The sequence below is a fragment of the Phoenix dactylifera genome, chromosome 2, assembly GCF_051530095.1.
Source record: "Phoenix dactylifera cultivar Ajwa chromosome 2, Ajwa_hap1_PhDact_Kaust_v1.1, whole genome shotgun sequence".
Taxonomy (NCBI): Eukaryota; Viridiplantae; Streptophyta; class Magnoliopsida; order Arecales; family Arecaceae; genus Phoenix; species Phoenix dactylifera.
In genome coordinates this window covers 49,172,997-49,191,234 of record NC_143191.1, presented here as the reverse complement: position 1 = coordinate 49,191,234, position 18,238 = coordinate 49,172,997, and the positions used below count along the sequence as shown (strand labels likewise).

Below are 18,238 nucleotides of genomic sequence, written 5' to 3'. Positions count from 1 at the left end.
GTTTGCTCTCCACTTGTAGGTCACTTCAAGTTAAGTTCCAAGCAGCTTTAAGTTAAGTTCCAAGTAATGTCCTATAAGTCAGAAAGATAAAGAAAAAATGAAGAAAATTCTTTATACATCCGCAGTTGGCAGTTTGATGTATGCCATGGTTTGCATCAGGTTGAATATTGCTCATGCAGTTGGTGTTGTAAGTCAGTTTTTTTCTAATCCTAGTAAAAAACATTGGGTAGCTCTCAAATGGATTTTCAGGTATCTTAGAGGTACTTTTAGAGTTTGTTTATGTTTTAGTAATGGTAAACCTGTGTTGGATGGGTACACAGATGCAGACATAGCTGGTAATATAGATTCTAGAATGTTTACATCAGGGTACTTGATGACTTTTTCAGGGAGAGCAGTGTCATGGCAATTTAATTTATAAAAATGTGTTGCTTTGTCCATTATGGAAGCCGAGTATATTGCAGTTACAGAAGCTTGTAAAAAAATTTTATGGATAAAAAATTTTCTATAAGAGTTGGGCTTAGAACAAGAGAAATATATGCTTTATTGTGACTGTCAAAATGTCATCCATCTCGCAAAAAATCCAACATTTCATTCGACATCCAATTATATTGATGTGAGATATCATTGGGTTTGGCGTGCTTTTGAGATGAAGTTACTATGTCTTGAAAATTTAGCTGAAATTTTAGTATGTTGTTTTTGGTATTAAGAGCCACAGATTGAACGATTTGGATCTTTAAAAAGTTTTCTCTATTGATCATTTTAAACATCAACACTTAGTAAGATATATTCTCTATTTTGTTGTTTATTATTGAAATCCACTTTATTGTCAATGAATGTTCTTGTTGTAGAATCCAAAATTAAGTCTTGTTGATGTTTGTACAACCTCTAGTTGATCTAGAGAAGATTTATTGTAATCCTACTATTCTAAATAGTAAAAGTTTTTGGTTGGACTAGGTCCCATAGTTTTTTTTTTCTTCACATACAAGGATTTTTCACGTTAAAAAATTGTGTTGCCTCTTGTGTATGGATTGCTTAATTATTTTACTTGTTAATTGCTTGAGTAGATTGTAGAAATTATTGTCGCTTGGTGAGTAATATCCCATTTAATTACACAAAGAGAAAAAAAAAGTTTTCGACATCATTATTTATTGATTGCATTTTTCAATACAGTGGTATCAGAGCCAAGTTGCTAGTGGTTGAATTTTTTTTATATTGATTAAATGGAAGAGCATTCAGATGGCAGTATGGTCAAACTCACATTTTCCAATTATTTAATTTGGAAGGCCCAAATGGAAGATTTACTATTTTGCAAAGATTTGTATGATCCTATTGAAGAAGATAGTGTTAAACCAAGTGACAAAACTCGACAAAAGTAGGAGAAAATGAATAGGAAGACAGTTGGATTAATCAGGCAGTGGATAGATGATAGTATTTTTCATTATGTTGCTATGGAGACTAATGCTTATAGTTCATGGAAGAAATTAGCGAGTTTCTATGAGCGGAAGACTGCACATAACAAGACATTCATGTTCAGAATGCTTGTGAACATGAAGTATAAGGAGGAAAGTTTAGTGGCCGAGCATTTGAGTAGATTTAAGGATATGGTAAATTAACTAACTACCATAAAAATGATGCTAGATGATGAGTTGCAAGCATTGTTGTTGCTTGACTCCTTGCCTCACAGTTGAAAAATTCTGATTGCATCACTTAGTAATTCAGTTCTTAATGGTGTGGTAACATTGGAAATGGTAAAAGATAGTATGCTTAATGAGGAGACCAGAAGAAGACAATATGGTGTAACTATATAAAAAGAGGCATTGATTATAGAAAGGTGGGAGAGGAGTAAAACTAAAATCTTGCAAAATTCTAACAAGCATGATAAGTCAGGAAGAATGTTCAAATTCAGAAAAGAGATCAAATGTTTTTATTGTGGCAAGCTAGAGAGTGTAGAAAATTTAAAAGAGAGCAATCAAGAGGAAGAGGTAAACAAAGGAAGGAATGAAACGATACAACAGGAGTTGCATCTGATGGCGATATCGGTATTATTTGTAATGATGTTTGTGTAAACTTTGCATGCTAGGATTGTACTTGAGTTGTTGACTCATGTGCCTCTTTGCATATTACTTCTCGATGGGACTTCTTTACATTTTACATTAGTGGTGGTTTTGGCAGTGTCAGAATGAGAAATGATGGAAAAACTAAGATTGTGGGCATGCGAGACGTTTGTTTAGAAACTGACATTGGGTATCAACTATTGCTAAAAAATGTAAGACATGTTTGAGATATCAGTCTCTACTTGATCTCTACTGGCATACTTAATGATGAAAGTTACGACAACCACTTTGGTGAAGAAAAATGAAAGCTTACTAAAGATTCTCTAGTGGTAGCAAGAGGAAACAAATCAAGCACACTTTATATGATGAAAGCAAAATTATGCAAGGGGGAGGTGACTGCAGTTGAAGACTCCTCCATTGAATTATGACATAAGTAGCTTGGACACATAAGTGAGAAAAAACTTAATATTTTGGCCAAAAAGAAAATCATTTCTATAAAAGATACGCCCTAAAGACTTATAGTCATTGTTTACTGGTAAACAACATATAGTTGCATCTCATAAATTCCCTCCATATAGAAGATCACATGTTTTGGATTTAATTCACACTAATGTTTGCACTATGGATGCTAAAACTCTTGGTGGTGCTTTATATTTTGTTACTTTTATTGATGATCAATGTAGAAAAGTATGGGCCTTTGCTTTAAAATTTAAAGACCAAGTGCTCGATGTATTCAAGTATTTTCATGCTAGTGTTGAAAGAGAAATGGGAAAATAATTAAAGTGTATTTGAGCAAATAATGGTGGTGAATATAGAGGTCAATTTGAGAAATATTATTGAGATCATGGCATCAAACTTAAGAAAACCGTTCCTAAAACACTTCAACATAATAAAGTTGCTGAGAGAATGAACTGTACTATTTGTGAAAAAATTCAAAGTATGTTCTCTCATGCTAAATTACCTAAATCCTTTTGGTGAAGCAATGAGAACTACAGTAAATTTGATCAACCTTTCTCCTTCAGTTTCTCTTAAAGGTGATGTACCAGAAAGAGTGTAGATTGGGAAAGATGTGTCATATAATCACTTGAGAGTGTTTGGTTGTGGGACATTTATTCACATTCCTAAAGATTAGAGATTCAAACTTGATGACAAGTTTAAACAGTATATCTTTCTGGGTTATGCACATGAAGAGTTTGGTTGCAGATTATGAGATCCATTTGATAAGAAAGTCATCAGAAGCAGAGATGTTTTGTTTCTAGAAGACCAGACTGTTGAAGATTTTGGATAGGTTGAGAAGCCGAAATCTATCACTAGAAATTATGTTAATCTGGGTCCAGTACCTCCAATCATGATGAATGATGACAATAGGAAAGATGTATAGAAAGATTATGATAACACAGTTGATGAGCCCATACCTGACAATGATGTGCCGGATGAGAATGTTGAGAAAACCTCTCTAGAACCACCGGTTGAGCCTTAGTTGAGAAGATCTACAAGAGAGCTCCGACCTTCCTAGAGAAATTCTCCTCATAAGTATGTGGTGATCATTGATGGGGGAGAAACAGAATGCTACCAAGAGGCTATAAATCATGAATAAAGGAGAAAGTTGTTAAAAGCTATATAAGAGGAGATAAAATGTTTGCATGAGAATTGTATATTTGAGTTGATGGAATTACCCAAGGATAAGAGAGCACTCAAGAATAAGTAGGTGCTCGAGTTGAAGACTAAAGAGAAAAGCTCACAGCCAAGGTATAAGGCACGGTTGGTTGTGAAAGAATTTGGTCAGAAAAAGGTATTAACTTTGAAGAAATTTTCTCATATGTGGTCAACATGTCTTCAATCTGAGTTATTCTTGGTTTATCTGCATCAACTAGAAAAAAACTGTCTTTCTTTATGGTGACTTAGAGAAAAAAATTTACATGCATCAACTAGAAGGATTCATAGTTAAAGGCAAAGAACATCTCGCATGCAGATTAAAGAAGAGCTTATATGGGCTAAAGTAGGCACCTCGGCAGTGGTATAAAAATTTTGATTCATTTATGATGAGCCATGGGTATAGTAAAACTACTTCTGATCATTGTGTATTTATGAAGAGATCCTATGATGAAGATTTTATTATTCTCTTACTTTATATGGATGATATGTTAATTGTTGGCCATGATGCTAAGAAGATTGAAAGCTTAAAAAGAGAGTTAAGCAAGTTCTCTGCCATGAAGGACTTGGGGCCGGCTAAACAAATCCTTACCATTAAAATTACTCGTGACAAGAAGAATGGAAAGCTTTGGTTATCTCAAGAGAGATATATCGAAAAAGTGTTAGAAAGGTTCATCATGAGCAAGTCCAAGTTAGTTTGCTCTCCACTTGTAGGTCACTTCAAGTTAAGTTCCAAGCAGCTTTAAGTTAAGTTTCAAGTAATGTCCTATAAGTCAGAAAGATAAAGAAAAAATGAAGAAAATTCTTTATACATCCGCAGTTGGCAGTTTGATGTATGCCATGGTTTGCATCAGGTTGAATATTGCTCATGCAGTTGGTGTTGTAAGTCAGTTTTTTTCTAATCCTAGTAAAAAACATTGGGTAGCTCTCAAATGGATTTTCAGGTATCTTAGAGGTACTTTTAGAGTTTGTTTATGTTTTAGTAATGGTAAACCTGTGTTGGATGGGTACACAGATGCAGACATAGCTGGTAATATAGATTCTAGAATGTTTACATCAGGGTACTTGATGACTTTTTCAGGGAGAGCAGTGTCATGGCAATTTAATTTATAAAAATGTGTTGCTTTGTCCATTATGGAAGCCGAGTATATTGCAGTTACAGAAGCTTGTAAAAAAATTTTATGGATAAAAAATTTTCTATAAGAGTTGGGCTTAGAACAAGAGAAATATATGCTTTATTGTGACTGTCAAAATGTCATCCATCTCGCAAAAAATCCAACATTTCATTCGACATCCAATTATATTGATGTGAGATATCATTGGGTTTGGCGTGCTTTTGAGATGAAGTTACTATGTCTTGAAAAGCTTTATTGTGACTGTCAAAGTGTCATCCATCTCTCAAAAAATCCAACATTTCATTCGACATCCAATTACATTGATGTGAGATATCATTAGGTTTAGCGTGCTTTTGAGATGAAGTTACTATGTCTTGAAAAAATCCATATTGATGATAATAGGATAAATATGATGATTAAAATCTTTCTCATGAAAAAATTATTGCTTGTGGAGAGAAAGTGGGCTTGGTGGAACCAACCACATGAGTCGAAAGAGGCTTTGTTATTGTGGTCCCTCCTTTTATGTGGGACCCGCCTCATTTGAATTAAAAATAAGAAATAGGATAAGAAGGAACCACCGGCTTGGGTGAGTTTATCGAAAAAGAAACCAAGAGTCTTGGGCCTCTATGGAATATAGAAGGAAAAAAAAGAAAATAGAGAATAAAAAGAGAAAAAAAAAGTGATGCATTATCGGACGATCGGACGGTTGATTTTATTCAGATTTGGCTAAAATTTCAGTATGTTGTTTTCGGCATTGAGAGCTATAGATTGAATGGTTTGGATCTTTGAAAATCTTTCTCTATTGATTATTTCAAGCATCAACACTTGACGAGATCTATCCTCTATTTTGCTGTTTACTGTTGAAATCCGCTTTGTTGGTGATGAATATTTTTGTTGTGGAAGCAAAGATTAAATCTTGTTGTGGTTTGTGCAACTTCTAGTTGATCTAGAGAGTATCTATTATAATTCTATTATTCTAAATAGTGGAAGTTTTTGGCTGGACTAAGTTTCGTAGTTTTTTTTTCCTTCACATAGAAGGGTTTTTCACGTTAAAAAATTGTTTTGCCTCTTGTGTGTGAATTGCTTAATTATTTTGCTTGTTAATTGCTTGAGTAGATTGTAGAGATTATTTTACTTGGTAAGTGATATCTTATTTAATTATACAAAGAGAAAAAAATTACGGCATTATTATTTTTTTATTGTATTTTTCCAACAGGTAGGATGGAAATCCTTTGTTCAATATTTATATTACGTGCATGTTCTTTTCACAAAGAACAGTACTTTGTGCTGCATGATCATGTCGGTATTCCTAGAGGACGAATTACAAGTCTCAAAGGGCACATTCTTCTACTCAAACTCATAGAATATTGGAACTAGATGACCACCTAGATTGTATGCCTTTACAACTAGATCACCAGAAGATTCTGGCCAACGAGGAGCGTCCAAAAGAGTCAAAATAAAGAGATGACCATCATTACATTCAAAAATTAAGTTTATAACTTTGGACGTGCTCTGAATGCCCTTTAGTTTCGTCATGCTTTCTTTTCTAGACAGGAAAAGACCACTTGAGCAGCCTTGATGCATGAGTTTGGAACATCCCTTCTAATTTTTTTTAGCTTTGGACATTTTTCTGCCTATTTAGAACATATTTGATGGAAGAGAGTTAGGTTCTAGAACAAAAATAAAAATGAGTGACTCGCATTCCAGTTATTTAATTAGAAGGAGTTCCATTCTAATTCCAATCCTCCAAAATCTAATCTGAATTCTCTGTTAGCATTCAAATTCTATTTCGATTTCATTTTCAGTCACAAACTAAATGCATCAAAAAAATATAGTAATTCTAATCTCCATCCTAATTTATTTTAGTTTCAATTCCGAACGTTCATTTTCAATCTTTTGATAGCTATGATGTAGGCCAAAAAATAATGTAATCTCAAATTACTGTCTGAACCTTTCCTGACGGCGATATTAGCCCACCAAATTAAGATGTCAATTTCTCTTAGTCAAATCTCATGTTGCTGCTGTCTATATCTAACGCCATCCTTTCTTTGACGAAAGGAGCAAAGGCCAAACTTAGTTCACACATTTTTATCATGAATGAGCCCACATAGACTTGCCTCAAAGTCTGGGAATAGTTTTACGTGGTCCCACTCGCGATGTCGGCACAAAATCTAAACCATGGAAGGAGGATTGCGAAATCCGTAGAAGCTTCGTTGCTCGTACGTCTTCATCATCACACATGCACCATGTAGATCTCACACATTTTTATTATATTTTTATGGGATATGCTTTCGAGAAAATGGGACTCAATCCAGATCACTAGCACTAACTTGTAGTAAACCAACTGTAATCATACTGATTAGTTATTTACGCATAGACCTCATTAACATTCTAAGAAAATGGAAAATATTTTTGTTTGCGTGACATGTAGATGCTTAAGTAGCTCAACCAAATTCATCTGAGATCCAACTTTATGAGTTGAAGTGCAAGATTGACCTCCTTTGGTGAGCTTTGTTGGATCCACAGCCATATAATTTCGTCTATCATAGTTTTAGCCAATCCAGCATTTTTAACTTGATGATCCATCCATGTGAGCTTACCTGGCCACAACATGGAGATATTATATATCGATACCCTAACTATACGGCAATAGCTGAGCTGGCTTGGTGCGGACACCAGTACCAAACTGCCTGTCACGCGGGGCCACGGTCGTCGCAGGGGAAGGGTCCAGCTACTTTTCTTATGGCTGGATTGATTTAATTCGTTATGACTGGATTGATTTGATTTTACGTTATTTTATTTTATATTGATTGGGTTTATTTGCATATTGTTATTTTAGGACTTTTATGAAATTATTTTATTTGTAGGGACCTTTTGTTATTTTGTAACCCTATATATGTGTTCATGCACTTGATTAGAGTTAATGATGATAAATGATTAAATTGCCTCCCTCTATTTTCTTCCTCCTCCTTCCTTCTCTATTCTTCCCCTTCTTTCTCTCCTCTCCTTTCCCGTAGCCGTTCTACATCAGCATTGGTATTAGAGCTTTAGCAGGCTTTGCCCCTATTGCCAAAGTCTGATCCCTCTGTTCTCTTTCTTTCTCTCAGTTCCCACACAAAGAACATAAAAAAAAACATCCGCAGGGGCACGTGACCTGCACGTGACTCCCGCACGTGTTGAGCTGCATGTGACAATCACAGGAGGAAGCACGTGACTTGCACGTGCTCCCCCCCCCAAAAAAAAACTTACCTCTATTCTCGACAAAGAAGAAACCCTAGAGCTAGGGTTCCGCCGATCCGCCGCTTCTGACGCGCCGCCGTTTCGATGCCTCTGCAGCACCGCTTCCTCTATTTTCCGCCGCACCACCGCCGCGCCGCCCGGCTGCTCGCCACTCCCTGATATCCTTCGCGTCCGTCCGTGTTGCGCCGCCTCCGTTCTGCCTTCCCTCCGAGCTCCGTTGCTCGAGCAGTCGCCGCCTCCGTCTCCGCCGTCGCCACCACCGTCCCCCACCCTATTCTGTCGCCTCTGCTACATCTCCCTACCACCACCACTGCTTTCCCTTCCATCCACCCACCCCATTCACTCTCTCTCACAGGCCGCTTCCCCACCCCACATCCTTCCCCACCTTCGCCCTCCTCATTGTCGCCTTCCCCCCCCCCCCCCCCCCTCTTTTCCCCACCGTTGCCTCCCCACCGTCGCCCACCGTCGGCACCCACCACCTCTCACACCCCGGTCTCCTCTCACAAAATCCCATTCCCTTCACACCACCATCCCTTTCCTTCTCTATCATGGGCCGCTCACCCACCAGGCCGAGCCCGCATCCTACCCGCCCGCCTTTAGACCTTAAGCACTGGGCCCATCCCGATTTCCTCCTCACGGGCCCAAGCTTGCTGGCCTACAAATCTCCTGCATAGCCCACTTCAGCCTACGCAGCCCCTTCCTCCTCCTCTCTCTTGCGGTCCAACCAAATTTGCGCCAAGTAAGGAGCCGCTTTGCTGCACTTGGGTCTTCGCCTTCTCTCCTGAAAATTTAGTTTGCTTACTTTAATTTGGCATCTACTAGTTGTTCTGTGCTTGGTGCTATACCCTGAACATCTGAAACACACGTTTTCACCCACCACACAATACACACCGGAACCCTCTTTGTAGCTCTCTTATTATTAATTGTAGAGCTAAACCTTTGCTGGGAGACCTATAAGGCTCCGCGTTGCCCGACAGTCTACTGGACACCTACACTACTTGGTTGTAGCTACTTGTTGGCTAGCGTCTCTTTCTAGTTTTTAGTTTGGAGTATCTCTCAGCTTGAGCATCGTCTTGTGTTATATTGAACATACACTTAGCATTTTCATCGTCTTTGCATGCATTTGGTCTACTTCACATCATTATTGCCCTCCTTTGATAGGATAGCATATAATTGAGTTCAATCATCATATGCACCTTCGTAGTGGTCGTGTCCTCACATTTTGATACCCAGTCTACCATGGATGCTCGCATCGAAGCCCTATTGAAGGTAGTCGAAGACTTAACCACTAATTCTACCCAAGCCGATGCCCGCCTCGAGACGGTTGAGTCCTCCCTACAGCGACTCATTGAAGCCAAAGATGATAGCGAAACCCACTTCCCAGGTCTTGACTTTGATGAAACCCTAGAACCCCACGACTCTGTTCGGCAGGTCAAATTTGACAATATACCTTTATTCGGCCGTCACCATGCCTACCCTTGCCCTAGAGGATCAGACACTTTCCCTAGTGCTGACCGAGGTCAATGCTATATCGTGGATCCTAGACACCCTCGTGACCATGATGACGATGTGTGAAAGGCATTCGGGTTGAGGCCCCCACCTTTGATGGTCACCTAGACCCAAAGGACTTTTCAGATTGGTTGCACGAAATGGACTACTTTTTTGAGTGGTATAATTTATCTGAAGACAAGAAGGTCCGATTTGCCAGGATGAAGTTCATTGGTCGAGCAAAACATTTTTTGGCAAAGCATCGAACAATCGCTAGCTAGAACACATCAGCCTGCTATAACTGATTGGGTAGAGATGAAAGAGAAACCGAAGGAGAAATATTTACCCTTAAGCTACCAAGCTACTTTTCGACCGATGGAATACTTTGCGACAAGGTAATCAGTCTGCTAGTGATTACATCATCCAGTTTGACAAATTTATGATGCGATGTAATGTGGCAGAAAGTGAACGTATGGTCCTGAGCCGATTTCGACATGGTCTTAATGATGAGCTCAGAAAGGAACTCGTCCTTCGAGAAATATCCACCCTCGACCAGGCCTACACATTCGTCCAAAATTATGAGCAGGTAACTAGGTCTACATTTGCTCGACGTTCTGACCTTCGAGGGCCACCCACCAGCGCTGCCCTTTCAGGATTCCGACCTTCACTTGGGCCCACGTCTTCTAGACCTATTTCCTCCAACCCTACCCCTAACCGGGACACTAAGGGCAAGGGCATTCTTGGCGAAGCCCCAAAGGCAAGTTCTTGAGTCCAATGCTTTAAGTGCCAGGGTTTTGGACAGGTTGCTTCACAATGTGCGAATACATCTCTTGTCATTGAGGTGCAAGAACAAGAGAATAATACCGGCGAATTGGAAGAACAAATCTATGAACCAAATTTAGACGACATCTACGACGTCGATGATGATTAGGAAGAACGTACCGATAATTTAGGATGTATCCGAACCACAACTCCATCGGTTGTGACTGCTTCAACTCAGTCCGCTATGAATGTAGTACGGTGTGCCCTCGCCCAACCCATGAAACAGGTTGACTGGAGACATACTTCGATCTTCCACACTTTTCTTAAGTGCGGAGACAAGGACTGTAAGGTTATCATTGAATGCAATATCTTCAAACATTGTCTCTTGTTTGGGTTTGACTCCAGTCCCTCAGACCCGACCTTACAAGGTCTCCTAGATTGATACGTCTTCTATCCAAATCAAAGAATAGTGTCTCGTCCTAATTCAAATTCTTTCGTATAACAACACCATTTGGTGTGATGTAATTTCGATGGATGTGGGTCACCTAATATTAGGAAGACCTTGGCTGTTCGATCTTGATGTCACCATCTTTGGTTGATCTAATTCTTGTTCCTTCCTTTTCGAGGGCAAGAGGATTAAACTAAATCCCCTACGGCCCAAGACACTTGACGAGGGTAAGAAGACAAGTGCGCCAAAGAGCAAGGAACTCCATATCCTGAGCCCTTTCGTATTTGAACCGGAAGTCTCTAGTGATTCTATAATGTACGCTTTACTTATCCTCGAAAACCAACTGCTTCCGCAAAGTGAGCTACCATCGGAGGGTCAGCTTATTCTTAAGGAGTTTTTCAAAATTTTCCGTGAGGACCTCCCGAATCACCTACCGCCCTTGTGTGACATACAGCACGCCATTGATCTGGTTCCGGGAGCTACCTTGCCTAACCTACCCCACTATCAGATGAATCCTTCTAAGCATGCTGAGCTGCAACGGCAAATTAATGAGCTTATCCGAAAGGGGTTCATTCGTGAAAGTTTGAGTCCGTGTGCTGTACCTGCATTTCTAACTCAAAAGAAAGATGGCACGTGGAGAATGCATGTCGACAGTCGGGCCATCAACTGAATCACGGTCAAGTACCGTTTTCCCATCCCTCGGCTCGATGATATGTTGGATATGATGGCTGGCACCACGATCTTCTTCAAAATTGATTTAAAAAGTGGATATCATCAAATCCGGATCCGTTCAGGTGATGAATGGAAAACAGCTTTTAAAATAAAAGATAGCATGTATGAGTGGTTGGTCATGCCTTTTGGCCTCTCGAATGCTTCTAGTACTTTTATGCGGATGATGACACAAGTACTATAACCTTTCATGGGCAAATTTTTAATCGTGTACTTTGGTGACATCCTCATCTACAGCCAATCAACGGAGCAACACTTCGATCATTTACGACCAGTAATGCACAACCCTGTGGGATGCGAAACTGTATGCTAACCTTAAGAAGTGTTCGTTCTTCACTTCTCATATCAACTTTTTAGGTTACATTGTCTCCTCAGAGGGTTTGTCTGCCGACCCTGATAAGGTCACTGCGATAGTCGAGTGGCCCGAACCTAAAACCCTCACTGAGGTTCATAATTTTCATGGGTTGGCTACTTTTCACCGTCGTTTCATTAAGGAGTTTAGCACAATTATGTCCCCAATCATTGATTGTCTAAAAAGGGACGACCTTCATTGGACTAGCGCTGCTGCTAACGCGTTCCATGATATCAAGAAAATGATGATGGAGGCGCCGGTTATGCGCTTGTCCGACTTCAGTAAGGCGTTTGAAGTAGAGTGTGATGCATCTAGCCTTGGTATCGGTGGGGTGCTTAGTCAAGAACATCATCCCATTGCATACTTTAGTGAGAAGTTAAACGACGCTAAGCAAAAATACTCTACCTATGTTAAGAAATTTTACGCCGTAGTCTAGGCTCTCCGGTATTGGCGCCATTACCTCCTACCCAATGAATTCATTTTTTACTCAGATCATGAAGCTCTTCACTACCTTAACTCCCAAAAAAAATTGAATTCTAGATATGCCAAATGGGTTGAGTTCCTTCAAGACTACACTTTTGTTCTTAAACACAAATCGGGTGCCTCCAATACTGCTGCTGATGCACTGAGCTGTCGCGTGACCCTACTCTCGACCATGTATGTACATGTTACGGGTTTCGACAGACTCAGAAATGACTACTTATCTTGCCCTGATTTTGAAGAACTCTACAAAACCCTCGCTGATGGACAAGTACCCTCAATCGATGGATTTTATCTTCAAGATGGTTATTTGTTTAAGGCAGTGAAGCTCTGTATCCCACGGACGTCGGTACGATATTTTTTGGTAGGGGAAGTACATACTGGTGGCCTTTCCGGGCACTTCGGACGTGATAAGACCATCAAAGAGGTGGAACGTCAATTCTTCTAGCCTAGCCTAAAACGGGATGTTGCTAAAATTACTATCCAATGTTACACATGCCAATTAGCCAAACACCGAAAACAGAACACTAGTTTCTATAGCTCTTTACCGGTATCTGATCGTCCTTGGCATGACATTAGTTTGGACTTTGTGCTTGGACTTCCCCATACCGTCCGAAAACACGATTTCATTCATGTCGTCGTGGACCGTTTCTCCAAAATGGCCTACTTCATTCCGTGTTCCAAAACCTCGGATGTTTCCAAAGTGGCCAAACTCTTCTTTGATGAGATAGTTAAACTCTATGGCCTTCCACACACCATCGTGTCTGACCGAGATGTACGTTTCATGAGTTACTTTTGGAAAACTTTGTGGCCCTCGGTTGGTATGAAACTTAAATTTTCTATTGCCTATTATCCACAAACTGACGGCCAAACAGAAGTGGTAAACCGAAGTCTGGGTAATTTTTTACGGTGCCTTGTGGGCGAGCATAATCGTAACTGGGATTTAGTTCTTCCTGTCGCACAGTTTGCATACACAATTCGGTCAATAGGTCCATAGGCATGAGTCTATTTGAGGTCGTGCATGGTTACAAAGCTCGAAAACTTTTAAATCTTTTATCCATGTCACCATATGTTAGGATTTCTGAGTCTGCACGCGCATTTGCACAACACATTCATGAGTTACATCAGGATATTTAAAAGCACATCCATACCGGTAATGCTCAATATAAACTACAAGCTGATTCTCATAGATGGAAAAACTACTTCTAACCTGAAGACTATGTTATGATACGTATTCAGCCGGAGCGGTTCCCGCATGGGACCGTTAAGAAACTGCAGGCTCGTAGTGCTGGGCCATTTCGGGTATTGCACCGGGTGGACACGAACGCCTATATTATTGACATTCCCTCTGATTTTGGTATCAGCTCTACTTTTAATATTAAAGATCTGGTTGCTTACAAGGGTCCACCATCCATCCCTGATGACCCTTTCGTTGAGGCTTCTCTTGAGCCCGCTACTTCCCTTATCCCTGATTTCCTACCATCTACACTTCCTTTGCCTCTCCCACCAGCACAGAAAGAACTTATTGATGTCATTTTAGATGAGCAAACTATTTTATCCAGTGCTGGGAGCATTCAACGTTTCTTAGTTCGTTGGTGTGGATGCCTAGAGTCCGATTCAATTTGGATTACACGGGAGGAGCTTCAGCGTATTGATCCAGACCTTTTGGAGTATTAGCAGAGCTGCACTGAGCCGTGTTCGTCGAGGTCGACTTCTTCCAACCCGGAGGGAGTTGGTGCGGACACCAGTACGGAACCGCCTGTCACGTAGGGCCACGGTCGTCGCAGAAGGAGGGTCCAGCCATTTTCTTTATGGCTGGATTGATTTGATTCGTTATGGTTGGATTAATTTGATTTTATGTTATTTTATTTTATGTTGATTGGATTTATTTGCATATTATTATTTTAGGGCTTTTATAAGATTATTTTATTTGTAGGGATCTTTTGTTATTTTGTAACCCTATATATGGGTTCATGCACTTGATTAGGGTTAATGATGATGAATGATTAAATTGCGTCCCTCTATTTTCTTCCTCCTCCTTTCTCTATTCTTCCCCTTCTTTCTCTTCTCTCCTTTCCCGTAGCCGTTCTACATCATGGCTCCTATAGATCCAATACATCTACATCAACATATAAATGTGACAATCCCTCTGCAATTAGAGTGGATGCATGCATGATCTACATTATGAAACATCCAAAATTTCCTGTTCTTTCATCGGAAAAGCTTCAAGAACAAGTCACACTCTCATACAAACAAGAAGGTAATCTTGTTGGGGAAATAAAGATAGATTACAAAAGAATTTCTCTTAGATTTGACATTTGTTGGATATCTCCCTTAGGTATGGTGACTACTCACGAAGGTGAGTTGAAGAATGTTGATAAGTGAGCTGGAAACTCCCAATGAAACCAATTTTCTCAACTACTCTCCGAATTTTATAGCATAGCAGCCGGATTTTTGGACTACTAGCAAAAAGACATAGTGAAGGAAACTAATTAGAACAAACACCATGTGATTGCTGTTAAAAAATATTTGTTTGAAGTGTATCATGTAGCTGGTTTGATTGAAATTTGTGTCCCCTAGATGCTTCACCAGTTACACTGCCTAATTAGAAGGCGCAAGTTAAGAAGAAGAGAAAAAACTAGACCCAAAGCTAACATGTGATCGAAATCTCATCCTAAAAAAAAACCCTAATTTGGTTAGAATTTTGGTCAAATTCATCGGCCCAAAGCTAACTTGGATCGAGCTAACTCACATGCTCCCCTTGCTTTTTAGCATAATTTTCAGATGCTTCTTTCTTTTTCTACTAAAAACATGTTGTTAGAAATAATACTTAATGTAACCGTGGTGCCCGGGATCAAATTGTTCTCTAGCTTCAAGTGGCACAGCCAGTTGTGATGCATGGCCGACAACCATAGTGTTGCATAAGTGAGAATTTTGTCCCTTGTGCGACGATTAGGATCAATTCATGGAGGCCATCGGATGTCACTTGCTCCAATTGCAATCACCAATGACAACTGGCTGTGGCTTAAATTAAGTCTTTTGTTTTTACTCTCTAGCTTGTTTCCACCATGGATATTGTTTTGGTTTTATGGTGACCAAGAATGCCCAAATGAAGCCAAGGACATAGCTCAAGTTGGAGAGTAATGGTATGATGCATTCTTTTCATTGTCCAATTCTGTGAAAGAGATGAGTTACCTTCCAAGTGCCTCACCGTCACTACGATCCAAGCAACAAACCGCACCCTCCATGTTCTCCTGCCCCTAGAAAGGAATTAATGGATTTTCTGCATGAACCCTAGAAGACTTTAAAATTATACAAAGCTCCATTCTTCTTTTTTTCTTTTCTTTTTTCTTTTTTCTCAACAAAACTCCATTTTTTATTAACTTGTAGTTTTACATAATCGTATGCAATTCAAATTGAATGCAACAACCTCTCGATTCGAAAGTGAAATTGATGCAACAACCATTCGATTCTTTTTTAACTTGTAGTTTTTCGCAATGATACTCTCTGGCTAGCGTCGTATTAGAAAATGTTCATTGGTCTCTATAAACAACCCTTTGATTCTTTGTCTAGTATTTTTCAAACATGTTAGTCAGGTCTATCTTTCCATATAAATTGCTAAAAGCTAAAAGTTAAACAGGAATTTGACAGCCATCAGTAATTGTGACATGTCATAATTAATGATGGTTTTGATATGAAATCTTGAAGCACTAGAATTTTGTCCAACACATAAAATTGAATTGAGTTTTCTTGTTTCAAAGCTAGTGATTATGATATATCATAATGATGGTTTTAATATGAACCGTTAGAATGCTAGAAGTTTGCCCAAAGAATTAAAATTGAGTGATTTGTTTGATTTGTTTCTGACTTCAGATTCTAAGCCTGAGGTGTTTATTTCTAAGATCAAATTCTCACAAGGGGTTATTCACAAAAAAAAAAAAAAAAAAAAAAAAAAGCTAAAAGGATAAATCACACCTAAAATCATCAAGTACAGATAAGCAAGGAGAAGATACGACGGCATTAGAAAGGCATTGCGAAGCCACCTAACTAAAGGATAACCACAAGCAGTGTCCCCTGCAGTGTCTATAAATCCAGCCCTACCCTCTCTATATTCAGTAGCCCAAACACATAGGCTCTCAGTTCTCTTGAAGCATGGGGAAGTATGTTGTGGCTAGCCTCATACTCCTAATTAACCTTACATCACTCCTTCCTTCTCTTGCTTGTCCCTACTGCCCTTATCCAACCCCTCCTCCCCCTAAGAAGAAACCCCCAAGACCACCATCACCACCAAAGGTCCATCGTTCCCCTCCTCCGCCACCACCATCTCCACCCCCACCATCCCCACCACCACCATCACCACCAAAGCCAAAGCCATGCCCGCCACCACCATCACCACCACCAAAGCCAAAGCCATGCCCGCCACCACCCAAGGCGCCATCATCCAATTGCCCGATCGACACGCTAAAGCTCGACGCATGCGTCGACCTCCTTGGAGGGCTTGTGCACATTGGAATCGGCGAGGATGCGAAAGAGAAGTGCTGCCCGGTCCTCGAAGGGCTCGCCGACTTGGACGCAGCTCTGTGCTTGTGCACCACCATAAAGGCCAAGCTCTTGGGCATAAACATCCTTCTGCCCGTTGCTCTTGAGGTGCTGGTGGACTGCGGCAAGCACTTACCATCTGACTATCAGTGTCCTTCTTAGGTTATATAAGCTTGTATCATGTCTTGTGATATGCTTTCATTTGTGTTTGCTTGCATCCTTACCTTCTGAAGCTCGTCATCGTGAGAGGTTTAAATGCCTCTCTGTCCGTTTATTTGAAAGTTTTAAATAAAAGTCCTCCATGCCTGCTTCTATTTATTTTTAAGAATGAATTATTATTATTATTATTATTATTCGTGATATGCTTTGATTTGTGTTTGCTTGCATCCTTACAGGTCTGAAGCTCGGCATCATGAGAGGTTTAAATGCCTCTCTGTCCGTTTATTTAAAAGTTTTAAATAAAAGTCCTCCAAGCCTGCTTCTATTTATTTTTAAGAATGAATTATTAAGATAATTATGTAGGACCATAATTTTCAGATGTGCTATTAAAAAATCAGATCTAAAATTTTTAGTTGCTAAATTATTAGGATAAGCTTAAGTTTACTCGATAAAATTACTCATAAATAATTTAAAAACTAATAAGTTGTGTTGATTACATTCTTCCGTTCCCCATTCATCATTCAAAGAAAGAAGCTTCTCTCTTGCGCTTGTTTCGACAAATCTTTGATCGTTCGACGATAGGTTTCAATTATTCATTATTCATTGGCTATTAATTGAATTTTTAGATAAAAAATTATATGAATTAACACTCAACCTGGAATCTCATGTAGTTAGAATACTAAAGTCTATGCATTGCTTAACTGGGAGCAACGGTATATAGCCTGGCCTGGTAACAAAATTTGCCCTTCTTTTCTTTGATCCCAGGATTAAATATCTCAAAAAATCTCATAAAAATATGAGGTGCCGAGAGCAAAAGACCAAATTAATTATAAAAACGAGGGCTTATTGATATTGAAATATACAAGCTGAAACCAGACCATACTAAATTAATGCAACAAAGACGTCGCAAGGTACGTGGGGTTTGTTTCCAACTTTACGTTTTCACGGAATCTTTCGACCAAAAAGAAAGGAAAACAAGCTACAAGTACGATACGACGCCTAGTTTGACGTGGTTTAAGAAATATCTTAGTGATTGAGTGGAAAGCAGCTAAGACAAGACCCAAAGACTTTATTAGCGTCTGGTCAAGTCACCCAAACAAGATTCCCTCTGTATCTTTCTTTCACTTTCTAGGTAACCGATTTCTATTATTTTACTTGCATGTTGAGCCAGGGCTTCCTTTCTCTTTCTAAGAACAAAAAAGAGGAAAAGGTCACCCAA

General features: G+C 39.5%; 1 protein-coding gene across 1 annotated transcript; it reads left to right on the top strand.

Annotated features, from left to right (window-relative positions):
• Nucleotides 1-16,423: 16,423 nt before the first annotated feature.
• LOC120109610 (uncharacterized) lies at nucleotides 16,424-17,178 on the top strand. Its single transcript, XM_039123384.3, has one exon. It carries the CDS (start codon nucleotides 16,474-16,476, stop codon nucleotides 17,020-17,022), a length of 549 nt encoding a protein of 182 aa, XP_038979312.1. The 5' UTR covers nucleotides 16,424-16,473; the 3' UTR covers nucleotides 17,023-17,178.
• Nucleotides 17,179-18,238: the final 1,060 nt, after the last annotated feature.